Below are 25,638 nucleotides of genomic sequence, written 5' to 3' on the forward strand. Positions count from 1 at the left end.
CGATGTCTCGCCTGGCCTTTTAGTGTCACAGGTAGTTCTCGGCTTACGACAACTGAGACCAAAATTTATGTTGCTAAGGGAGACATTTGTTAAGTGAGTCTTGCCCCATTTTATGACCTTTCTTGCCACAGTTGTTAAGTGAATCACTGTAGTTGCTAAGTTAGCAACACGGTCATTAAGTGTATCTGGCTTCCCCATAGACTTTGCTTGTGAGGTCACAAAAGGGGATCATGTGACCCCAGGACATTACGACCGTCATAAATATGAAGCAATTGCTAAGCGTCTGAATTTTGATTACATGACCCCAGGGATGTTGCAACGGTCAGTGTGAAGAGCTGGTCATAAGTCACTGTTGTAACTTCAAGCAGTCACTAAATGAATTGTTGTAAGTCAAGGACTACTTGTAATTGGTTGCCTCCGCTTGCCCCCGAGGCCAGGCCTTCTGGAGCAGCGCTGCTGGCTGGGGGATACTGGGAGTTGAAGTCCACCCATCTTCAAGCCACCAAGGTTGAGAAACACTGTTCTGGAGGTATCTGAAGAGGGCGCTCACCTCTCTCCTTGGGGGTCTCTTGAGCAGGCTGGACACATTGCTGTCGCTGTGCCCCATGGGTCTTGGGTCCAGCCCCGCTAAATGTCCTCCGGTTCCTCCCCGTCCCCTCCTTGGAAGCCTGGTGCCCAGAGCTGAACGCAGCATTGCCAATGGGGCCAGACCAATCTCAATTGGAGCAGAGTCTCCCAACCTGGGCCTCTTTAGGACTTCAACTCCCAGAATTCCCCAGCCGGTCACAAATGATAGAGTTGCAAGAGACCAGAAGGACCCCTTTCTCCAGCGTCTCTCAGTCTGGGCAACTTTTAAGACACATGGACCTCAAGTCCCAGAATTCCCTAGCCAGGTTTCCCCAAATGGGGTGAGGGAAGGCACAATTCACCCCCCTCCCCTCCATTTTTCCAGATGCTTCCTTGGCTGTAAAAAGCAATGAGTGGCTGCAGACCAAGAGAGGGAGGAGGGATGGACGGTGACAGATTGGAGCCAAAAAGGACACACACCCTGCCCCCCCCCCCAGCATCCCCTCTAAAACCACCCAGAGAACTCACCTTTTAAAAAAATACTCAGTGCTTTATTTTGTGGGGAAAGTAAAAAGTAGATGAAAATACATTATCTGGCAATGCAAATTTTTCCACACAGAGACGGGAGGAAGAGGAACAAGAACCGCTCCAGGGTGACCCCGGGGTCCGAGTGTCCGAAGGCCCCCACCTTCAGATGGCGCATTTGGGCTCAGGGCTACCAACTCTGCCACTGGGGGGGGGGGACCGATGACCATGGAGGAGCCTCCCTGCCTCCTCTGTGGGGCAGCCGCTGGGCTCAGCCTCGCTTCTCCTGTCTGCCCCAAGCAGGAACCGGAGTGTGGGGGCAGGGGGGGCTTGGAGCCAAGAAAGGCACGGCCCCCGAGCGAATCCTCCACAGAAAGAACCGGACCTTGCCCAGCCTCCCTTCGGCCCAAATGGTTCCGCAGAGCCTCTCCTTCAGTCATTGTTCAAGTCAGTTTTGGTCAAGCAGCCACCGCACAGCAGCCCACGCACCCTCCCTCCCCGATTCTCCAGATCTGTATCTTTGGGGGGGGGTGCGGGGGACCCACGCAATGCACACTTTGAGCCTCTCCCCAGACTTCCACGTCTCAGGAGGGCGAAAGAGCAGGGAGGTCAACACGGTCGAAGCACAGCAGCCCTCCCTTCCCCCGGCCTGGGGGGAGAGGGGGGATGGGGATATCAGTACAAAAGCTAAAAAACGAGGGGAGGGGAGAGGGGGGTCTCAAGAACCTCAGCCCCTCCTGCCCATTTGTTTCACCTCCATGATTGCAGCGGGGGAACCCGTGGCCGAAGGGGGCCAGCCACCACTCCCCCAGCAGGGAGCCCCCGCCCCCACCACCCGGGAGATTAAATGTCCCCCCTCCCTAGTAGGCAGCAGCACCAGTGGTGGCCTCCAACGTCCTTTGGAGAGCGGAAGCGGGGGGGGGGGGCTGCAATACTTCCCACCGGGCAGGTGGGAGGGGTGGGGCTGGGGGTGGAAGAGTCCTTTCCTGGGGGGCTCCTTCTCTCCTTCAGCGCTCAAGGATAGCACAGCCACCCCAAAGTCCCCCCCCCTTTCCAAAGCAGCAGCGTTGCCGCCGCCCCCCGCCCCCTAAAGAGGTTCCTCCACCAGCTGGCCGGCTGGTTCCCGGCTAGAAGCGCTTGTCCTCCGGCTGGGAACTGACCACCAGCTCCTTGTTGCCAAAGTCCCACCAGGCGGTCATGTGGAAGGCCATGTTGGACAGGACCACCAGGTACTCCAGGAAGGCGAAAACCGTGTACACTGCAAGAGGAAGCAGACGCAGAACATGGAATCCTAAGGCTGGAGGGGACCTCAGAGGTCTTCTAGTCTGTCCCAGGCTGGGGGATCCTGGGAGTCCCACAAGTCTTAAAGCTGCCTCGGTAGAGAACCTGATCTAAGCTTTTCAATTTGCCCATCAGAAGTGGGCTTGGGTTCCATATAAAGCACAGGTCTACAAATTTGGCCACTTTTAAAGACCTGTGGACTTCAACTCCCAGAATCCCCCAGCCAGCATGAGAAACATTGGACAGGGTAACCCTTCTGGTCCCTTCCAACTCTATCATTCACGGCTAGCTAGGGAATTCTGGGAATTGAAGTTCTACAAGTCTTAAAGCTGCCAAGTTTAGAGAGCCCTGACACGAAGCAAAATCCACAATGCCTGGGATATTCTGCTCCACATCGGGAAGACCGTTTGCATTCAACAGGTGCATCAGCATCTCATCCCTTCCAGCAGTCAAGAGAGTTCCTGGCCATGCGCAAAAAGCTCCCCGCGTGGCTTTCAGGGGTCTAAAGCTGAACTTCTGAACCTGGGCTTCACGGACCGAAAGTCCATGTTTATTTTCAATAATCGGCCACAGAGAGTTAGTTTTTCACTCAATAAAATATGTGGGCCACCAAGGAGTGATGGGTCTCTGGGCTCCCGAAAGGTGTGCTGACTTTAATGAATCTCACTACTTAAAATGATTTATGCCTCCAAAATGGTATTCGTACGGATTTCATGGGCTAATAATGAAGGACCGATATTACTATACGACGTGTCTGTTCCTTTTAATAAAGTTTTGGAAGGCCATTTGAGCGTCATTCGTTTCCTTTCCCTCACTGACCACTGGATCTCTGCGTTTAAGTGCCTTGGTCTGAGGAGGGTCCAGAGGTTTGGCCTGACTCTCAGAGGGGTCCCGGGCACAAGAAAAGGGCTAAAGACCCCTGGTCTAAAGGCTTCAGCTGCAATCGGAAGGGAAGGGAAAGCAGAGAGCAGGGCAGAGGTCTGGAGGAGGGGAGAGCAGGGGAGCCCAGAGGAGAAGGGGGCCGGGGCCGCCTTACCTCCAGCCTCACAATACCGGTTATGACGGAAGTAGAAGCAGACGGCCACCAGGAAGGTGAGCAGGTTGAAGAGGAAGAGCCACCATTTCCACTTGTAGGACTTGCGCTCCTGTGGAGAGAGACCGGGATGACTTCCCCTGGACCCCCCCTGACCCTCTCTCCAGCCCCCCCCCACTTCTACTCCAGGCCAAGGCTCAAGGAAGCCCCTCGCGGGAATCCCCTGCGCCCGCCCACCCTGGGACGTCCACAGGGCAAAGTATCCGGGTGGGTCCCTCTTTTCTCCTTTGAAAGCAGAAAGCATCTCTGGGTGGTGGTTGCTTTTTCAGGGTGGGTTGGCTATCTCAATTGTGACTGGAACCCCTGGACTTCCTCCATATCTGGCAATACTGAGGTTGTCAGAGCTGAACAGCCTAATTTTTACAAAAAAGCCACCCGGCTTGGAACTGCCTACAGGCAGGGAGTTCGCACAACCTACCACCACAATCGAGCCCAACATTTCTGCTGTTAAATGAGACATTTGTAAGTAAGTTTTGCCCCATTTTACCATCTTTCTTGCCTTAGTTGTTAAGTGAATCACTGCAGTCGATAAGTGAGTCACACGGTTGTTAAGTGAATCTGGCTTCCCCACTGACTTTGCCTGCCAGGTGGTCACAAAAAGGGGATCACGTGACCGCTGGACTCTGCGACCGTCGTAAGTCCATGCCAGTTGCCAAGCACGAGGCTATTTGGATCACGTGACTGCAGGGATGCTACAATGGTTGCACGTGTGAAAAGGGGTCACAGGTCACTTTTATTTAGTGCCGTTGTAACTTTGGTCACTCAACGGACCGTTGTAAGTCGAGGACTCTCTGTAATAACAGAAACGAAAGACTTGTCTACTTCTTTACAAAATCTGTGTAATGCCGGGGGCTTCAGGAGGACCAGGCCGGGCAGCGACAGCGGAAGAGGTCAGAGAAAACCCAGAGAATGAGGAGTGGGGCGACCATGCCCTTGGGGTCATTCCAGGCAGGCTTCCAGAAACTCACCCCCCCACCCCCACCCCCCACCCCAAGGGGAAACTACCTAGTGGCTTCCCTGGCCGCTCGGTGGAAAACTGCTGAACCGTTCCTCCTCCCACAACGGCATACAGGAGAGAGACAGAGAGAGTTCCAGAAAAAACAGCTTTTGTCCAGCTGTGGTGTTTACTCCTCTGCCCTGCTGGTCAGCTCTGCAGACGCCTCTGGTAGGAGCCCTCAGTGCAGGACTAGAAAGGTCTTTGGCCTCCCCCAGCTCTGCACCTGCCCTGGAGCCTCAGCTGCTGGGCCAGAGCATTGCAGACAATCCCAGGGCTGGAAGGAGCAGAGTCACACAGTTGAAAGGGAACTTGGAGGTCTTCCGGTCCAAGCTGGGCTACCTGGCCAAGGCAGGAGACCTTATACAGTCCCAGGGAAACAGCTGTCCTGTCTTTTCTTGAAAGCCTCCAGTGATAAAAGCACCCACAACTTCTTGTGGCAAGCTGGTTAATTGTTCTCGCTGTCAGGAAGTTTCTCCTTAGTTCCAGGTTGCTTCTCTCCTTGGTTAGTTTCCATCTGTTGCTTCTTGTCCTGCCCTCGGGTGCTTTGGAGAGCAGGTTGACCCCCCCCTTCTTTGGGGCAGCCCCTCCAATACTGGAAGATGCTATCACCTCACCCCCTCCTCCTCCTTTTCATGAAACTAGACATGCCCAGTTCCTGCAACCATTCTTCATAGGTTTTAGCCTCCATTGCCCTAATCCTCTTCTCTGCACGCCTTCTAAGGCCTCAGCATCTGAAGAACATCTTCATCCAAGCCCCCTTTACAGCCAATGGAACAGGCTGGCCACAGTCAACTCAAGCCCTCCCGCAGCCAGAGCAAATTCTGAAGAGTTTCAGATACCGAAGTAGACCTCATTCTTTGATTAGCAGCCTGACTCAGCTAACGTGGGACAAACAAGGGCAACCAGAGTGGTTTTGCAAAGGGTTTACTTAGCCCAGACAGGGGAGGGAGGGAGGGAGGGAGGCACCATCGGTGACCCTGAGAAACAGCTCCTGGTAGCATCACATGCACAGGCTACAAATAGCCGATGGGGCTGTTTCACTTTGAGAAAGTTTGCAGAAGGAACTGCACTCTGGATGCGACAGAGAGAGGTTGAAAAAGTCCCCAATAGATCATTTATCTTTAGAAAACTCCTGTCCCCGCTGAGGCCCCAAGAGCTGGTGCTGCAAACCCCAGTCTATACGTCGGATGAAAAGGCAGCTATTCTCCCTTTGGGAATTTCCTCAAGCAAAACACCCACTTTTGAAAGAGCAGCAAAAACACCGTGGAAAAGCCGGGCTCAGCAGGGAGGGCAAAAGTATAAGAGAGCAGACGACCTGCCCCCAAAACCTCCGTCCCCAAATGGCCTGGCAGAAGCTGCTTCTTCAAAAGAAAAGGTCTCTGGGGACCAGGAATCAGGAGGAATCTGCCGGCCCCTCTTCCGGCTCCAGAGGTTTTTAGCCAAAGGCCTCGGATTTTGTCAGCTGCAGCGGAATAGAAGGTGGGTGAAGCCGAAGAGGGGCTGCTAGACTCCCCACTGCAAACGGACCCAGATTCACCCGTACAAGCAGAGCCGCCTTGAAAAGCCTTTCAGCTGACCCGAAAAAAGGCCCCCTGGTTACTACTTATACATACTACCCGTTGGGCTTCTTCGGCTGGGCACAGATCCACAGGATCGGGCCCCAGGCTTTGAAGTGGGCGGGGCTGGGTGCAGCCCAGGCCCCACTGAGGACCACAAACAAGCTGCGATGTGAAAGTTCACACAGGAAGTGGCAGATGGGAACCGGTAACCGCTGCGCTTGTGCCGGCTGTGTGCAAACCCTCCTTCACGGGGGCAGAGAATCCCAGAGGGAGCGCCTCCCCTCCAGCACCCCCAACTTCTGCCTCCCTCGCTATGGCTGGTCTACAGGAGAGAAGGACTCGGGGGGAGGGGGGGGACAGGAGAGCAGTCGTCCACTATCTGAAGGGCTGCCCCAAAGAAGAGGGGACTCTTCCCTCAGGTCCTCCAAAGCCCCCGAGGGCAGGACAAGACGCAAGGGCTGGAAACTCATCAAGGAAACATTCAGCCTAGAACTAAGGAGAAACTTCCTGACCCTGAGGACAATTAACCAGTGGAACAGAAGCTGCGGGGGCTCCATCCCTGGAGGCTTTCGAGAGGAGATGGGTCAGCCCCTCGTCCGGCATGGTCTAGGGTCTCCTGCTTGAGCAGGGGTAGGACTAGAAGATCTCCAAGGTCCCTTCCGACTCACAGTAGTTATTCAGTTCTCTCCCTGGCCTCACAGAAAAGAATGAACCACCATTGTAGGCCCTGCCCAAGCAGGAGCCCTTCTGCCATCCTGGACAAAGGGTTGCCCGATGGTTCCGCCTTAAAGGGAGAGAGTGGTAACGAGAGAGTCACCGTGATTCCTTCTCTTACTCAGAGGGAAACCAAGCCAGCCTTCTGTTACGCAGCCGCTTTCCATCAGGCGGGTTTCCTGGCCTACCTCGAAGGGCTGGCGGCAGTAACTGGTTGGATATTTCTGGGATAAAACCCTGTAAGGTGGAGCGACCTCCTGCTCCAAAGCCAGACTTACTCAGAGGAGATGGGTGGGTGTCTCTGGTCTCCTGCAGGGAGGCTGAGCTGCTGGGAAGCCAGGCTCTTCAGCCCTAAGGCTGGCTGGAAAGGGGCTTCGCTCACAGGGCTGGGGGTCGGGGGAAGGCTTTGCACAGGGTCAGGCAGACACCCTAACACCAGGGCTGCCCAACTTCCTTGTAAGACTTCAACTCCCTGCTGGCTAGGGGATTCTGGGAATTGAAGTCCACAAGTCTTAAAGTGGCCCCAAGGTTGGACACCTCTGCCCTATTCGTGTTGGGACCCCAACACTCCCTCCCCTCTTCCCCAATTAAGCTCTACCCCACCCCCCCACCCCCGCACCCAATAAAACCAGGGTCCAGGAGCCACAGGTGCAGAAAGCAATCAAGGCAAGCCAGGAAAACTGCCCCCTGGTGGCCCAGGACCATCCTTTCCCTCCAGCAGAATCAGCCCCCCCCCCCCCCCCCCCAAAGCCAAGATTCGGTTCCACAGCCGAATCCTCCCAGAGGCACTTCCTAGTAAGCAGCCCCCAGACACAGGCAGGACAGCAGAGGTCTGAAGGGCTTCCTGTACCCGACAGACACCAGTCCAAAGAACATGCCACGGATAAAGCTAAGCAGTGGGGCTCTTGGTCTTCTCTCAGCTTGGTGGGTTTCCGGCAGACGTTTCATTACCATATTAGGTGGCATCATCAGTGCTAGCTGGAGGATTGGTAATAAAAATATCTGCAAGAAAACCACCAGGCTCAGAGAAGACCAAGAACCTCCCAGTTGTTGTCCTTGTCCTCCTCCTCCCTTCCCCCCACTCCAGCAAACCCCTCTCCCTGCTAACACGGATGACGTTCCCTAGTTGGGTACTGAAACGCTGCACGAAAGCCACCCAGCTCAGAGAGCAGCAGGGACCCCCACGGGTCAACCCTGAGCTAGAAATATTCTCTTCTGTTGGTAAAACTGGGCAGCATATGGTGCCAAAGTTCATTTGGGGATCTACACCCCCCCTCCCTTCCACACCGGGCGACTAAACACACCCTCTGCCTTCTGAAAGGGAGCCTTGAACTCAGCTCTCCCCCTTCCCCGGCTCTTGCTTTCCGGAAGCCTCAGTCCCTCTTCTGCTCCGTTTTCTACAGGCAGGAAGAGCTGGAGAGCGGCAACCTTGGCTGAGGGCCTATTTGAAGGAACTCTCCCCCCTTCAGCGCCAGGCCGTTTCTTCCAAGGATAAATACCGCACCCTCCCCACTTGGGATGAGCTACGGATCCTGCCGGGCTCTTTGTGAAACTCGCAGCCTGGGATACCGACCTCGGATGCCTTTCCCCTCCAGCAGCTTCCCTCAACGAGTCTGAACAAAACCTGCTTCACCAGACCGGGCGTTGCAAACGCCTCTTCGCAGGAGGAGGCACAGAGCGACCGCCAAAACAGCCCCTCCCAACCAAAGGAGGCCCATGAACCTGCTGGCTACCTGGCTTCTACCTGGCACACGGTCACTAGAGGTCAGGCAAAAGGACGCAGCCTTTTTGTCCTCACGTTCTGCATCCGGCAGGCGCAGCCTTAAAATCCAGCGTGTGTCAGAACTGCCACCTCACAGGCCGGTGTGCCATGAACCCTGGAGGGAGGCTGGAAGGGGGGGGCCAAGGCTTGGGGGGAAAGTGAAACTGAAGCGGGAGCAGAGTTGTCTGTGGGAACTGATGGTCTCCAAGGTCATTTGCTGGGAGCGGAAATCCCCCCGACTTAAAAGAGGGACTGTTTGCAAAAACATCTCTCTTCAAACCGACTGGACAGTGAGAGGCAAACAATGGGAAGGGACTGAGGGGGGAGAGTTAACTGCTCGGCCACCTGGGAGCCCAAAGGAGAAGGCAGCGGGGGAGGCCGTTCTTACCTCGGGGCTGATGGCGTGCTTCTTGGTTAGCCGCCAGAGCAGGCAGGTCAGGAACATGTGTCCGATGGCCGAGACGATGAAGAGGCCGAAGGCAAATTGGTGGAAGGCTGCAGGGGAGACAAGGAGGAGGAGAGATGACTGTGTGGGGGAGGCAGGGAGACGGAAGAGGGAGGGGGTGGGGGTGATGATGAGGGATACAAGGACAGGAGTGGGGGGGGAGACAGAGAGAGAATGAGGGGGTGACAGTCAGGGCGGAAGAGAAGGGGAAGGGAGAGAGGGGGTGTGGCAGGGAGGGATGATATTTAGGAGGGAAGACAAGGGGGCAGGGCTGATGGTGAGGAGCATGTAATGACTCCCCTGGATGTATCCCCCGTTCTCTCTCCAGAGGTCAGCTTGGAGGAGGATGAACCAGTACCCGGCATGTCAGGAGGGGAGTTAGTCAATAGCTCCCAGCATCCGTCTGAGAGGGATTTGGCCGAAGTGCAGCTGGAGCTGGACAGCCCTGAGGTTTCAGGTGGGGAAAGCATGCAGGTGGAGCCGGTCAGCAATGAGGAAGAGGAACTGCCTTCTGCCTCTGATCCGAGAACACGCAGGGCAGAGAAGGTCAGCCAAGATGACTGCATTATCATCGTTCTTATCACCCATCTCCTCCCACTTATGACTGTAATTTTGTTGCTTGTATCCTTACGATTTATATTGATATTGTTTCCTGATTGCTTATTTGCACCCTTTGACTATCATTAAGTGTTGTACCTTACGATTCTTGACGAATGTATCTTTTCTTTTATGCACAGAGAGCCTATGCACCAAAGACAAATTCCTTGTGTGTCCAATCACACTTGGCCAATAAAAAATTCTATTCTATTCTATTACAGTCTGGTTTGGAAGCTTTACTGCCTCGGAGAGGAAGCAGGTGCAGAGAGTGGTAAGGGTGGCAGAGAAGATTATTGGCAGTTCATGTCCATCTATCCAGGACATGGCATACAAGCGATGCTTGACCAGAGTCCGCAGGTGTGTCTGGGATGCTACACATCCTTTTCACAACCTGTTTTCCTTGTTACCTTCTGGGAGGGGGCTTTGTGGTATCTGAAGCAGAAAACATCCAAATTCGGCCACAGTTTTGTTCCATATAGCATCAACCTTTTGAACTCTCCTTTCAATATGCATTCAAGATGGACAGCGATTAATATGTATATGTATTTATATGTGTGGATGTAGGTACACATACAGCACGTGTGTATGTGTGATATGTATGGGAGCAGGCAATGAAATTTCATTTTTAACGGGCGTGCCAGTGTGTGAACAGAGTAAAACATGACAATGAAGGTTATCTTATCTTGGACGTTGGCTATTGAGCACAGCAGGCGGATGGAGGCGATGCTGGGAACCAAGTGTTTGCTTCCTTGCTGTGCGTTCTTGCTTGAACTTTGGGTCTCTTCAGCTGTTCCCTTTGCCTTTGCCTTGGGCGCTTGCTTTGGCCTCCCGGCCTGGCCTTGGCCTCGAGGACCAGGTTGGCTTCATCCGAGTGGCCTGTGGACGTCATTAGGGTGGAGCTGGTGCCGGCACTGGAATTGCTGAGGAGCTCCCATTCGGGCTTGGAAGCCTTCAAGACTTCTTGCACCGGTGAGTGGTGTGTGTGTGTGTGTGAGAGAGGGGGGGGGCAGCACATAGGGATGACACTGAGGGGGGGGGAGAGGTGATGGAGGGGGCAGATGAGAAGGGAGGGGGCAGGGAGAGGGGGAGGGTCGTGCCAGTGCATGGGGGGGAGTATGTGTGTGTGTGTGTGAGAGAGCGAGAGAGAGAGGGAGGGGGGGATGAGACTGAGGGGGCAGGGAGAGTGTGGGGAGGAGGGGGGGTTGGAAGAGGGGATGGAAGGGAGGGGGGGGGTTGGAAGAGGCTTACCGTGGTTCTCGGCGGAGGAGACGTAGGTGAGCAGGAGCAGCCCCAGGTTCTCGCTCAGGCTCAGGGCCAGGACGGCGTGGCAGAGGCGGGAGTGGCGCGGCTGCGGGTAGGGGCAGCCCCGGTAGTGGCGCCAGTAGGCCGAGGCCACCAGCAGCCGCGGCGCGGAGTGGAGGGCGATGCAGAGGCGCCAGACGTAGCGCTCGGGCGTGGAGGCCCCGATGGCGGCGCTCAGCGACGGCAGGTAGTTGGGCACCTGGAAGGGGGGGGAGGGGGGAGGTCAGCGGGGGGTGTGTGACTCGGGGGCTCCCCTCCCCCACTCCCCTCCCCCTTCCCCTCCCCCCTCCCCCTCCCCCCCCGGGGACTTACGCCGCAGTGGGTGTACGTGGCCTCCGGGAAGTGGAAGAGCAGCGCCCAGGCCAGGCAGAAGAGGAAGCCGCCCAGCGGACAGCAGACCGTCCCCACCGCCAGCGTGGTGAAGCGCACCCGCAGCAGCGCCCCGTCCCGCTCGCGATCCAGCGGCAGCGCCACCTGCAACATCCCGAGCCTCACCTGCGCCGCGCTACGCCCGGGGAGGCCGGGAAGCGTAGTTCCGAGGCGCCGCCCCCGGCTGCTATGGAGACGCACCACACCCGCTTAGGCTCCGCCCGCTTCCACGGCACGCTCTGCGACGTCGCCCCGCCCCAGCAACAGAGCTCTCGGCTCCCCGGCCAATCGAAGCGTCCCAGTGCGCTCTGGGGCGACGGACGTCGGGAGGGACGGCGCGGCGGATTGGAGACGGGACGACGTTTGGGGCGGGTTTAGGATCCGGCCAATAGAAAGCCGGCGCGAGGCTCCGACGTCACGGGAATGGGGCGCCAATGGGAAAAGGCAGGGCGGGGCGGCCAATCGGAAGCCTCGCCGCCCTGACGTCCCGCGCGGAAGAGCGTCGAGCGTGCGTGTATGACGCAGTTTCGCCGCTGCCGCTTCCTCCCCCCCCCGTCGCGACCCCTCGAGCGGCTGAGGCGGGTATCGTGGGAGGCGGAGCCGCCGCCGCCGTCCGGCTCTCCGTCGCAAGAGACGCCGCTGCGAGCGAGCGCTAGGCCGGGCCGCGGGCCCAACGCCGCCCTTCCCGTCTCCGTCGTCGGGAGGCCCAGCCCGGAGGAGAAGAAGCGGTGAGGGGGGGGAGGGGCCCGGGGTCTTCGTGGGGGGGGGGAAGGAGGGGCCGCGCGGCTCTCCGGCGGGGTGGGGGGAGGGCGAGTGGGCGGGGCCGTCACGTGGCGGGCGGGGGGGGCGGCCGAGGGGAGCGCACGTGCGGCACCGGGTGGGGGGGGGGCGCCGTTCAGTCCGCGCTCCCGGCGGTCGTGGGGGGGTGGGGGGGGCGGCCCGTCCTGGCTCGTTCACGTGAGCGGCGAGGGAGCCGCGGCTGCCTTCAGGGGCGCCAGGACCGTCCCCGCCTGCCACGGCCAAGCGTTCCCCGGGTGCCAAAGGAAGGCTGGGGCAGGAGCGTTGGGGAAAGCGGGCAGAAGGAAACGTTTATGGGTTTGTTTTGAACCAGGGAGTTGAACGGAGGAATTGCCTGGCGGTGAGTTGTGCCGGTCCCCTCCCCGCCCCCACCCCCAGTGGAGCTGGCCGGGAGAATTCCCCGGGAAGGGAGCCGGACGCCGAGCAGACCTGCGCTGGACGTGGTTTCCGGGCAGCTCCGCTGCTTGGAAGGCGGAGGAGGCGGGAGAGGAATCCCCGGAGCCTCCACGGAGCTTCTCTGGTGGTCCCGAAGGTGCTTTTTCCAAAAGGCAACTGGGCTCTGTTTTCCCTTGAAGACGTTTCCCTTCTCGCCCCAGAAGCTCCTTCGCTTCTGACTGGGATGGTGCAGGATGGAAGGATTTATAGTCCTTGCAGCCCTCTGGGCGTGGACCCTCTCTCCCAGAGCCTCCAAGGCCACTTGGAGGGTTATCCGCGCTCTCGGGGTCACCCGAATCAAAGTGCAAATGGGTGTGGAACCTTCTTGGAGCTGCTGAGAGGGCTGGGTTGTAAACAGGAGGTAAGTGGTGTCTGTCCCTTCTCCTCTGTGGAGGGAGAGGATATGGCCTCTTTGAAACCCTGGAAAGGTGACCCTGAGGACACGGATGAACCTCCAAGTGGCCTCAAGGACCCTCAGAAAGAATGCTAACGACCAGATGACTGCAAGAATTATAAATCCTTCCATCCTCCACCCTTCAGTCAGAACTGAATGAAGATTGTTGGATGAGAAGCGAAACCTCTTAAAGGAAAAACAAAGTCCAGTTGCCTCTTGAAAAAGCACCTTATGTAGACAGCAGAGTCTACATTCATCAACAGTTGGTTGGTCAACTCGGGACACAGCTGGAGAGCTTCAAGCAATGCGTGTGGACATGGGTTGGTTCATATGTCATGCTGGCAGATGAAGCTGAGAATTCTTTTAGCTAGACTAGGAGTTTCTTTATTAAATTGTAAGCCACAATTTGGTGGCTTACAAGGTTAAAAGCAATAAAACTATAGAAATACATTCATTCATACATACACACACACTATATGTGTGTGTGTGTTTGTATATAGATATATATGCAATAAAAATATAAATTATGATTAAAATTACGGTAAAAAGATAGGGAAAGAGAAAACAGGGTGTGCAAAGGGTGAGGTGAGATGTGCTATTGGTCCATTAACCACCTCCAGCATGGTACTCCCCATTGGGGCCCGAAACCAACTGTTAGAGGGATGTCATCAGGCCCTTATGGAAGGTCAGAAGCGTGGGAGCAGATCTCACCCCAGGTGGGGGTAAGATGCTTTAAAGCAGCAACTCCCCTCCCCCCCACCTTTTGGGCATCAGGGACCAGTTCCGTGGAGAGAAGTTTTTCCGTGAACCAGAGGGGGTGTGGTTTCACATGCCTGCATCCCGTGGATGGGGCTTCACTTTTGCAAGGGCAGTTTCTGGCATGCTGCAGACTGGTGTCGGTCACGGGGGGTGGGGGGTTGGGGACCCCTGTTCCACAGGCCAGGAGTTGATGTGAGTGCAACCAAGATGACTTGAAAAAGTTTTTCTTCAGTTTTATTGTGGTTTCCTTTCAGTGTAATTAAAGAAATTGGAATTGATAGAAGATAATATTTGTAGGTCAGGGTTGAATGGTGCATTCCTTGGTGCTCTCTGAGCTTGGTGGTTTTCTTGCAGATGTTTCAGAACCCAACTAGGGAACATCATCAGTGCCAAGGTCAGTGCGTTGTTTATGTTATCTAGTTGGGCAATGAAACCCTGCAAGAAAACGCCCAAGCTCAGAGAGCACCAAGGACCCTTCAAACTCTGGAATCAAAAGCTCAAAATATTGATTCTCTATTAGAGAATACCATTAACAACTTTCTTTGCTTGGAAATGAAGATTCTTACCAGGCAATGATAAGAAAATAGAGATTGTTTTAGAGGTGATTCTGTGGCCTTAAATAATTCAAAAGTTGAGCCAGGTGGCTAAGCATACTCAAACTAAGCTTTTCCTGCAATGATAGTCAAGGACATGCATATAAATAGCAAAAAGTTTTATCAGCCATGTTTGGATTTTGCAGTAAAGAGTTTTGTTACATTTTATAGAGTAGCAAATTACGATTTCATTAACCAGAGCTCCTGAAGCTGTGCATTTTAACCCTCTTGGGATCATGAGCAGCTTGAGAGAAGGGGTCACTTCACTTTTTAAAAATACCTGTCATAGTGGTAGAGCTTGAATTTATGAGTATTGATAAACTTTATGAATTAGTTTTTCACCTGCTTTTTAAACAGAAGTTCAAAAGTTTATGAATTGCCAATAATATAGTCTTTAACGTGTAATAAAACATTTAGAAATTAATTTATATTCCCATAGCTAGTTGATTCACAAAATGTTTATCCTTTAAGTACATCAGTAAAAGACTTATAATTTGCTTGGATTAAAAACAATGTACAGTATATTGTGGGTTTGTTTATATCCACCTTTATTATTTTTATAAATAAGACAGGGAACATATCCATTACGCCTTCCTCCTCCTATTTTTCTCATAACAACAATCCTGTGAGGTAGGTTGGGCTGAGAGGAATTGACTGCTCAAAGTCCACAGCCAGCTTTCATGCCTAACGTGGGACGAGAACTCACCGTCTCCTGGGCTCTAGGCTGGTGCCTTAACCACTAAGTCAACTTCTGATGTAACTAAACTGAACAAAACAACTTATTTCTGCAGGGTATAGCACTTTAATTTTGCTATAGGTTTATATGCCATACCACTTGTTAATCAGTTAATAATCTTATATAAATAAAATAAAAAGGGGGTAGAAAGGCAACTGTAGCAATTCTGGGATAAATTTTCCTATTCCAAGAAATAGTCATAGCCTGTGTACAGGAGGAATTGTAAATCATCCCTTCTCAGAGATGCTGTAATAATCCGGTTTTAATCACTTTCCTAAATTGCATTAATTTTGGGGCAAATCAAATTGACCCTTGCTAATCATCAGCAAACTCTTACTAGGTGTCAACAGCCGGTTGGAGTTGAATTCTTTGGATTTGCCTGTGCTGAGACTAAAACAGAAGCCGGCATTTCCATGCTGTAATTGGACCAGTTAAAATTTTCTTTCTAAAGGAAACTAGGAGAACCAGAAGCTTCCAGTTTATTCTGTGTAGAAAGCCTGGGTATAAAATAAGTTCAGCTGCTTCTGCTTGGTTGATGGGCTAATCTGAGCTGGGAAGAATCAGGCCCAGTCTGCTCCATTTTGCCTTATCAAGGCATTTTCTAGTAGCATCTGGGTGGCCCCACCGTGCATGAGGAGGTCTTTCAAATATGATTGGCTGAGATTTGGGAGAAGCATTGTGAATGGCAGGGGAAGGTTGACAGCACTAATAAAAATGAGACATACAGCTGCTTGCATCATCATACGATAGAATACTTTACAATGTAAGAGATTGGCTTGTAGGTCTCTTTCCGTCTTGAGTCTGGAAGAGAAGTTTTTGTGACATTCTGGAAATACTTTTGCCCTAAAGAGATTGTGTATGTCATCTCATAATGATAGTGTATGTCATTTCTTTATTAATGTAATACTCGGGATTGGTCACCACGATCAGAGGTTTAGTCTTCCCAGCTTTCAGACTCATGCTGGAGTCCATTCTCAGAGAACTTCTCCTCTAACAGAGGGTGTGCTTTGGACTCTTCTGTCTGGGGTGTCTATATGGTGCCTGTTGTGTGTGGCTTTTAGATGTTGATTGGGGTGTTGGTGGCTGGCTTTTAAGTTGTTGGCTGGTGTTTCCTTGTACTTCCAAGCTCTCCCCTCCTAAATATTTGACAAGCTGGTGGTAAATCAGCACTCCTGTTCACTGGGGAGGGGCATTTCCCAGGCTTCAGTCAGCTGTCTTTGTGCCTGCTCATCCAATAATCTTAGTGGCTCCAAAATTGGACGTATATCCTTGTTCATTGCAATGTGAGGCTTCCAATTTAATGCTTGTGTGTTATAATAATTCCTTTTATTTTTAATAATAGTACCCTATGATCATGATTTCCAAGACCCTCAGCAGTCTGTTATTTTATGCTTTCATGAATCTGAGCCAGTTTTGTCCTCTCAAATAGCATTTTTCTCTTATATTTTAAGATGTCCAACATTTTTTTTTCATCCAGCTTGCTTCACGTGTATTCATGATATTAAACCATCATTTTCTTACGTGGCCCAATTTTCTGAGTTCAAAAGTTACATTGAAATATAAACTAACCAGTTAGTTAGTAAGATACGTATCAGAATGGAGAAGATGGATTGATTATATTCAAGGAGCCTGGTTTAGCTCAACAGACAGAAGCACTGTAATTTAACACCAGCTGTCTGCAATTAAAGTAAGATCGAATCTCGCCAGGCTCAAGGTTGACTCAGCCTTCCATCCTTTCTAAGGTAGGTAAATTGAGGACCCGGTTTGTGGGGGCAATAAGCTGACTTCGTATAAATATACAAAAGTATGAAGGCTATTGCTTAACGCACTGTAAGCCGCCCTGAGTCTCCAGAGAAGGGTGGCATATAAATCAAATTAAAAAAAAAAAATAAGTATCAGACAAGGAAATATCAAATAGCTTATGAATGAACGTTAAGTATTAGAAGTATTATGTTATCTATAGTGGCGTTAAGGTTTCGGGGGGGATTTAGTAGTCTGAGGATAGATAGGTTAATTTAGCTTATGATTGTTAATTGAAATACCTTGTATTTTGTTCTGGGAAGTCTGGGGGGCAGGGTGGGATGAGGGGAGGGAAAGGGTGGGGGGAATATTGGGGGGGGGGAAATCCTTTTTTTTCTGTAAAACTTTTCTATATATATATATATGAAATATAAACTAACCAGGTAGCCAGGGTTTCCACAGTGCCCACTCAGTTGAAATGGGATCAGCTCATAATGGGATCAGCTCATAACTCTCTATGGCCATTGATGGCAAGATGACCAGTTAGTAATTTGCTAGTTTATTGATTTCTGGGGAAAAAAACAACTTGAGTTTGTCTAAAGTTTTTATTTCTTCTTTTTTAGGTTTTGAGACATTGAAATAACTTCAACATGTTTAATAAATCTTTTGGAACGCCTTTTGGCGGCAACACAGGGGGATTTGGGACAACTTCGACTTTTGGACAGAGTAAGTGACTGAGAACGGAGGGATGTTTTGGCCCAGATGGGTAATTCCAGGCGGAAATCTTTTACCTCCTCGGATGCTCTTATCTTTGAATGATGATTTGAGGTTTTAATTCTGTGTTTACCCATCTCTCTGATGGAAATGCTTAAACAACATACTTTAAATCTTAATAGTATGTTATCCTTATGAACTACATAGAGAATAATATTATTCTGCAGTCTTACATAGAATGTAGAACATTTTCTTTACGGGTGGTCCTCAATTTACAACAGTTTGTTTAATGACCGTTTAAACTTACAACAGCACTGAAAAAAGTCCCTAATGCCCATTTTTTCACACTTACAACCGTTGATGAATGGTCCCATGGTCACCTGATCAAAGTTTGGGTGTTTGGCAACTGGTTCATATTTTATGACGGTCGCCGTGTCCCGGGGTCACGTGATCTCCTTTTGTGACCTTCTGGCAAGCAAAGTCAGCGGGGAAGCCAGATTCGCTTAACAACTATCTTGCTATCTTAACAACTGCAGTGATTCACTTAACAATTGTGGCATGGAAGGTGGTAGAACGGGACAAAGCTCATTTCACAACTGTCTTAACAAAGAAAGTTTTGGGCTCAGTTGAGGTCGTAAGTTGAGGACTATTTGTATAACATGAATATGGATGCGATGGAACTGAGTTAAAAGCTTTTTATTTAACCTTCTCTATTTTTTAAATGTGGTAAGCCCTCCAAAAGTTTGTCCTTCAAATGCACTTTTTAATGATCACATAATTATCACTGGAGCCTCAGTGTTCAGAAAGATGGGCTTGCAAACCCACCATCTACTATTTTTTTAAAAACTTGCACTCTGGCCTGAAAGTGGTTTCTGCTTTCTGCCGCTCAGGCGTGGCCATGACAGCAGCTGAACTTCAATCCTTTTGTACCCCTCCCTTCCCCTCCCCTCCCCAATGCCCCCCCCCTTTCTGCTTTGCAGATACTGGCTTTGGGGCAACCAGCGGAGGAGCCTTTGGGACGTCTGCCTTCGGATCCAATAACAATGCCGGAGGACTCTTTGGTAGCACTCAGACCAAGCCAGGTACACAGATTTCTATCCTCTACCCCCCCTCCTCTGCCTTTTGTGCCCCTCCCCCCACGTCCCCCTTCTCCTCTCGGGTGCCTGATCAGAGGGCTTCTTTTTGGTTGCAGGAGGGCTCTTTGGGGCAAGTACTTTCAGCCAGCCAGCCACGTCATCCACTAGTACCGGTTTTGGTTTCGGCACGTCAACTGGAACTTCCAGCGGCCTGTTCGGGACCGCAAGCACAGGGGGAGGCCTCTTCTCCACCCAGAGCAATGCCTTCGCCCAGAACAAGCCGGTGGGGTTTGGCAGTGAGTATGGTCGTCTCTCTAAAGGAGCTTGGAAATGCCGTCTGCAGGGGGCCATTTCTGCTTTGTAGCACTGAGCAAAAGAGGCCTCTCTTCCAAATCCTGAAAAACACTCCTAAGCACCTTTGAGGGAGCAGTCTTGGGTACTGTTGAGAAAGTGAGGTTTGTAAGGTTCACAGAGCTTGTGTCAGGCACAAGGAACCAACACCAACACCCTGAGCTGATCAGAGAAGGTGGGGTTTTTTTATTGCTGGTCTCCTATTTGCAAGAATCTCGCCCGACTAGCGCCACTCCCTTGGAAACAACCAGATGAAGGCTCTTGAGGATTTTAGGGTTAACCAGTCTCTTCACACACACACAAACACACACACACACACACACACACACACACCCCACTCTGGCTGCAGATGCCACCACATCCCGATTGCAAACTCAGCTTTCCAACGCTAGTAAAATAAAAATAGGTGAACCAGGGCATAAACGGAAGAACCTGTTTGGTCAAGGAGTCAGAATCAGTGCGGTTAGAAATATAAATCGAAATATTGTAAAAGATCCTATCCTTTTCCCTTCCCACTTTTGATCCCCATTACGAGGGAGGTTCAGCCTCCTGCTGAATTCTCTGTCCCTTTAATTCTGCTTGTGCTCTTTTGGCCAGCAGGTGCAGAAAGGACTCTGTTCAATCAGTCAGAGAACTTGACCTTGAGCAAATGCATAAGTAGTCCTGCAAGACAAATAATAATAATAATAACCTCACAACTGGTTTTTAAGGCCAGCTTTCGTGGAGCTCTGTCAACAGGGACACAGCTTTTCTGTCAAAGTTTTGATTAAGTACAAGCTGAAGCCTCAGCCTTGTTCATGCGCTGAAGTCTTTTCCCATTCTTTCAGCTTAAATGTGGTATTTTCACGGAGTTCATAGTGATGCAAAGTGACTTGGGCTTGAAAAAGATACATTGATAACCTTATTAATCAGGAAGGATTTATTTATCGCATTTAGAAACTGCCCACTTGCCTCTCAGAGGGACTCTGGGGAGTGTATAGATCAATGATGGCTAACCTTTTTGCCATCGCGTGCCAAAAGCGTGGGGAGCGTGGGGGGTTGCGTGCGTGCGTGCCCACACCCATAATTCAATGACACCCTGCACCCCCATGCATGCGCATGCAACCCCCTTAATGGTGGGTCCAATAGGCCCAGTAGGCCCATTATTTGCCCTCCCCAGGCTCCAGAGGCTTTCTTGGAGCCTGGGGAGGGTGAAAACAGCCTTCCCCACCCCCCACCCCAGAGGTCCTCTGGAAGCCGGAAACAGCCCATTTCCTGACTTCCAGTGGGCCTGGAAGGCCCAAAAATCAGTTGGCCAGTGCGCACATGCGTGCTAGACCTGAGCTAGGGCAACGCTCACGTGCCCACAGATATGGCTCCACGTGCCACCTGTGGCACCCGTGCCATAGGTTCACCATCACGGGTATAGATCAAATGCTAAAAGCATAAAAACCAAATATGGAAATTTAAAGTAGGAGCAAGAATAGTTAAAATTTGATATTAAAAGTTAGCTAAATAGTGAGGAGAGGGACTTTTAGGGCATTAACCAGCCCGATATCTGTGCTCTCCTAATATTCTGCTAAAACTCTTGGAGGATTTTATTCATTCATTCATTCATTCATTCATTTATTTGATTTTAGGATTTACAGCTGTTTACAGCTGCCCCCTGTCAATCAGAATGCTGCTTCCCAGAGATAGATTGGATAGATTGAAGGAAGGGGTAGGTCAGCCCTTGTGCAAAGAATCCGTTCAGACCTCTGCTGAGAGCCACTGATCCTTCCCTGCAGTTTGGGTGGGACAAAGAGTCAGCAAGAGGAGGAATAAAACAGCCCCTCTTTCCCTTCTCCACCCTGTTCCCTTTGAGCCCCCCAAAACTCAGGGTTTCTACATCCTCTAAGGAGACTTTTTGGAAGGCAGAATTCCCTGCTGGATGATGGAATTCTTAGCAAAAATGGAATCTACTGGGTGGAACCATTTTTTTCCACCGACTTCCTGCAGAGGACAGAAAAGGTGGCCCTCCTCTCTCCCTGTGTCCTTGCTTCCCCCCACCCCACCCAGGAAAGACAAATGGGCTGGGAAATTGCCCCCATCCCTGAACAAAAGACCCTGGCCTCTCTTTTAATCTCTGGTTGTGGGTGGAAAGGAGTGCTTATTCATACCTGCCCAGGTGATCCATGACCCAGTTCTCCTTGATTTGAAATGTTGTATAAGTTCTTTCTCTTTTCTATCAGGTATTCATTGTGTATTTTTTTAAAAAAAGATTTAGTTTTATCTGTGACACATTTGGACAGGGCTTTTATTTATTTTAATTTTTTTTTACAGATTTTGGGACAAGCACCAGCAGTGGAGGATTGTTTGGCACCACTAACACAGCCTCCAATCCATTTGGGGGCACATCTGGCTCCCTTTTTGGGGCTACAAGCTTTTCCACCGTCCCTACTGGCACCACGATTAAATTCAATGTAAGTCCTGTTCACATGCACTTTTAATGAATTTCAGCTTTCCTACCAGACTCCCTGTCCTCCTTGATCCCATTCACTGCCATCGATAAGAGAACAAGAAGACTTCATATTTATCACGATCCCCTCTCAGACATCTGTCCTTCATATGGGCCAGCATAACAATATTTAATTTATGGTTAGAAAGTTCTTGTCAAGATGTCTTTCAGGAAGTATGCTGGGGAATCTGGATTAATTTTGCTGCTCTGGAAAACCCGATACTGAATGTTGTCAATGGTTCTATTTGTGTGTAAATTATTTGAAGAAGGGAGACCGAGAATAACAGCTGTGCTTCTCATTGTGGGATCCTTGGTGATCTCTGAGCTTGGTGGTTTTCTTCCAGGCGTTTCATGACCCTATTAGGGAACCTCATCAGTGCTGGAAGTGGGTGGGTTTTGTGGAGTGGAGGAGAAAGACTGTGGGGTCCTTGGTGCTCTCTGAGCTTGGTGGTTTTCTTCCAGGCGTTTCATGACCCAACTAGGTAACGTCAGTGGAGGAAGTGTGGGGTTTGATGTCTGTTTATATACTAGTGGCTTATCCTATTAGTGTTGGGAGTTTTTCAGTGGTTCCTTAATTGGGATGTTGTTTGCTGCTTGATTGTTGGTCTAGTACAGGGGTGGGCAATTGTGGCTCTTTTACAACCTGTAGACTTCAACTCCCAAAATTCCTGAGGCAGCCAAGACCAATACCCTGGTCTAGTATTAATGTAGATCTCTGCTTAGTTGGGTGTTGATTGCTGGCGAGGAGGCAAGCCACTGTATATAAACAAACCTCACTCCTTTCTAGAACTGATGATGTTACCTAGTTAGGTCATGAAACATCTGCAAGAAAGCCACCAAACTCAGAGAGCACAAAGGACCCCACAGTTCAACCCTGAGCTACAGATATTCTCTTCAACTGATGCTGCTCATCTCTTGAGGAATGGCACTATGACAAAGTGTTCTTCACGTATAGAAACTCTCACATCAAACCTCAAACCAGGGCAGGATGAGAGGCAGTTCTCTGAATAGGACCTTGGAAAGCTGGTGCCGGCCAGTGCCTATTGCCCTGAGTCCAGTGCACCCCCCCCCCCATTCTGCCTTGGCCTCTGGTGAGAAAGAGGAAGTGGGGAGGTGGTGCTTCATCGGCATTGCTTTAGGTAGGGCAGAGGCCCCTTTAAGGGGTGGATGGAATCGCCATTCTTGAGGGTTCTGTAGCAGTTGATGAAGTGGAAGATGGCGAGATCGGCTAAACGGGGGGTCTTGGGCCTCTGCAGAGGGGGGAGGTGGAGCTTTCCTGCTCACATTCCATCTGAAAGGGCAGCAGCAGCAGACAGAGGCAGAACCATGAAGGCTGCCTTCCAGGTAGGAAAAGCAGAACTCAGAGCAGAGCGTAGGCAAGGAGAGGGTGGACCTACCCTGCCGAGCAAGGCAAGGGGCATCCAGAGGGCAAATTCAGTGACCCTCAGAAAGGCAACCTAGGCGTGCAGGCTGACTGGTACCCTAGCAGGATTTCCTGGGTCTCGGATCAAGAGCCTTCAGCCCTTGGAAGCCCACAAAGCACCACCAGTACGTGGCTCCTTCCAGGACTTGCATTTTCGGTGAGTGCCTTCGTCGTTTCTCTTCCAGGCACCAAACGGTACGGACACCATGGTCAAGTCTGGTGTCAGCACCAACATCAGCACCAAGCATCAGTGCATCACCGCTATGAAGGAGTATGAAAGCAAATCACTCGAGGTCAGTGTGGGCTGGAGGCCTCGGGTGGTCACAGAGAAGAGGAGGGGGGAGGGGCCAGCCTCTTCTCCAAAGCACCAGAAGGCAGGACGAGTAGCCACGGATGGAAGCTAAATCCAGGAGACAAGCAACCTAGAACTCGGGAGGAATTTCCCGACAGTGAGAACAATTAGTCAGTGGAATGACTTGCCTCCAGGGGTTCTGGGAGCTCCATCGCTGGAGATTTTCCAGGAGAGACTGGACAGCCACTTGTCTGGAATGGTAGAGGGGGTCCTGCCTGAGCAGAGGGTTGGATTGAAGGCCTCCAGCCCCTGTGATTCTATGATCCACCCATCTTAAATCGGGGGAATTCTGGGAGGCCAAATCTAGAAATAGGGAAGAATTTCCTCGAGAACAATTAACCAGGGGAATGGCTTGCCTTTAGAGCACGGGTGTCAAACTCGCGGTGTCACGTTGCCATCACGTGACGCTTCGTGGCTTTTCTCCCCTTGGTGGAGCTGGGGTGGGCGTGGCCTGCGCATGACGCATCCGGCCCGCAGGCTGCCAGATTGACACTTCTGCTGTAGAAGTTCTGGGTGCTCCATCACTGGAGGTTTTCAAGAAGAAATTTGGCAGCCATTTGTCTGAAATGTTATAGGGTCTCTTGCTCAAGCAGGGGGTTGGACTAGAAGACCTCCAAGGTCCCTTCCAACTCTGGTCTTCTGTATTCTCCTTGAATAAAGCCCAGTTGGAGGGATTCACACAACTCTTCAGTCCCGTTCTAGCTTAGCTGCCCCTCGCTGAGTGTCGGAACAGCCACATGGGGTTGGGAGCCCTTCCCTTTGAGAGCAGCGTCCCCTCCTCCTTTCCAGAACCCCCCCACTCCTCGTGCATTCAAAGGCTGCCTCTCCTACTTTTGGAAAGTCCGAGTCTGGGGAAAGTGCCCCTCTCTGTGCTCATTCAATGTTTCTCCTTCAGGAGCTCCGTTTGGAAGACTACCAGGCCAACAGGAAAGGCCCCACCAACCCAGTGGGAGCTGGAGCCACGCCAGGCTTATTTGGATCGTCAACCGCTACGTCCAGCGCGGCCACAGGACTCTTCGGCTCCTCCACCACCAACACAGGATTTTCGTACGGGGCAAGTAAGACAGCCTTTGGAACCAGTAAGTATCCATGGACTGGTCTTGCTGTAGCCAAGCTAGTTAAAAAAACACTATCAACTTTAGTGAGCTGTTGCCAGGGTCTTTGGTCTGATGGGTTTCCCAACCTTGGCCACTTCCAGACGGTGGACTTCAACTCCCAGAATTGGGAATTCTGGGAGTTGAAGTCCACCCGTCTTAAAGTGCAAAGTTAGGGAATCCTTCCCTACGTGAAGTGTATCCGTCTATCACTGTATTGATAGTGTGTCATCCCAAACCACCAGATAATTTATTCCAGCAGCTTCAGGCAGAGTTTAAAAAGCAAAGGGGAGAACAACCCAGTGGCGCTGCCGTTTGAAGCCCCACACCCTCTGGGTGCTTCGAACTCAGAGCTGGTTCCAGGAGAGGATTGTAAAAAGTAAGAGACGTCGTCTCTTTGTTGCAGGTACCACTGGTTTTGGGACAGGAACCGGAAGTCTCTTTGGTTCGAATCAGCCGACACCCAGCCTCTTCAATAAACCTTTTGGTCAGCCCACCACCGCCCAGAACACGGGTTTTTCGTTCACCAACACCAGCACCCTTGGACAGCCCAACACGAACACGATGGTAAGGAGGAGGGTCACGTTCTGGAAAGCTCTTAAGTGTGGAATGATGACTTCTCGCTTCAGACACGCCTTTCTGGGACACTCCCGGCTGTCACATCTTTTATTGAACTCTTGAGAAGTAGTTCAGACCTTCACGTTTGCCCTCAGTCACGGGATAGCTCATAGGGGACCGATAGACGAGAATATTTGTAGCTCAGGTTGAATTTTGGGGGTGCTCTCTGAGCTTGGTATTTTTCTTGCAGACGTTTCATGACCCAGCTAGGGAACTTCATCAGTATTAACGATGTTCCCTAGCTGGGTTATAAAACGTCTTCAAGAAAACCTCAAACTCAGCATTGCACCCCACAGTCGTCATCCTTTAGTCTCCACAATGCCCGTCCCTCCTAGCACTGATGATGTTCCCTAGTTGGGTCCTGAAACATCTGCAAGAAAACCACCAAGCTCAGAGAGCACCGAGGAGGACCCCCCCAAATTCAACCCTGAGCCCATTTCATTTGTCTGAAATGGTAAAAAGTCTCCTGCTTAAGCAGGGAGTTGGACTAGAAGACCTCCGAGATCCCTCCCAACTCTGTTATTCCATAAATCCTTCTTGAGTTTAGCTTCTGCCCAGTTCAGCTGAATCGGCTCAAGCCCCAGCAGAGTTGGTTCCTGTGGAGGCTTTTCCTGGTCTCTCTTGCCTGCTCTTGGATCCTTTGCCAAAGGTCTCTGTCTCAACGTTGCCTGTCCTTCCCAGGGCTTGTTTGGAGCTGCCCAGCCCACCCAGACCGGAAGCATTTTTGGCACAGCAGCCAATACCAACACAGCAGCTGCGTTTGGAACAGGAACCGGACTCTTTGGGCAGCCCAACACCGGGTTTGGTGTTGGTGGCTCGGTATGTGGATTGATCTTTTAGTTTCCTGGAAGCTGCGGTTCTCAGGCAA

The 25,638-nt window shown here is 51.5% G+C and overlaps 2 protein-coding genes across 5 annotated transcripts in view; one reads left to right on the forward strand and one right to left on the reverse strand.

Moving 5' to 3' along the window:
- Nucleotides 1-1,096: 1,096 nt before the first annotated feature.
- Nucleotides 1,097-11,521, reverse strand: PGAP2 (post-GPI attachment to proteins 2). Its single transcript, XM_034435920.3, has 5 exons — nucleotides 11,155-11,521; nucleotides 10,789-11,041; nucleotides 8,887-8,993; nucleotides 3,410-3,518; nucleotides 1,097-2,350 (listed from the first exon to the last, which is right to left on the reverse strand). The coding sequence occupies exons 1-5, from the start codon at nucleotides 11,323-11,325 to the stop codon at nucleotides 2,220-2,222; spliced, it is 771 nt and encodes a 256-aa protein (XP_034291811.2). The 5' UTR covers nucleotides 11,326-11,521; the 3' UTR covers nucleotides 1,097-2,219.
- The window catches only part of NUP98 (nucleoporin 98 and 96 precursor), a 40,708-nt gene continuing 26,586 nt past the window's right edge, over nucleotides 11,517-25,638 (forward strand). For 2 of the 4 annotated variants that reach the window (XM_034435917.3, XM_034435919.3), the window contains exons 1-9: nucleotides 11,517-11,939; nucleotides 17,290-17,392; nucleotides 18,361-18,462; nucleotides 18,573-18,752; nucleotides 21,109-21,248; nucleotides 22,892-22,999; nucleotides 23,954-24,137; nucleotides 24,559-24,719; nucleotides 25,452-25,589. In XM_034435917.3, coding sequence (XP_034291808.2) covers nucleotides 17,317-17,392; nucleotides 18,361-18,462; nucleotides 18,573-18,752; nucleotides 21,109-21,248; nucleotides 22,892-22,999; nucleotides 23,954-24,137; nucleotides 24,559-24,719; nucleotides 25,452-25,589 — 1,089 coding nt within the window. In that variant the 5' untranslated portion in view covers nucleotides 11,517-11,939; nucleotides 17,290-17,316. Of the gene's footprint in view, nucleotides 11,940-12,074; nucleotides 12,350-17,289; nucleotides 17,393-18,360; nucleotides 18,463-18,572; nucleotides 18,753-21,108; nucleotides 21,249-22,891; nucleotides 23,000-23,953; nucleotides 24,138-24,558; nucleotides 24,720-25,451; nucleotides 25,590-25,638 lie in introns of those variants that run through there. The other 2 variants (XM_087895667.1, XM_087895666.1) reach the window with 2 other exon arrangements.

Source organism: Pantherophis guttatus, chromosome 5 (assembly GCF_059756535.1).
Source record: "Pantherophis guttatus breed Tessera chromosome 5, ASM5975653v1, whole genome shotgun sequence".
NCBI lineage: Eukaryota > Metazoa > Chordata > Lepidosauria > Squamata > Colubridae > Pantherophis > Pantherophis guttatus.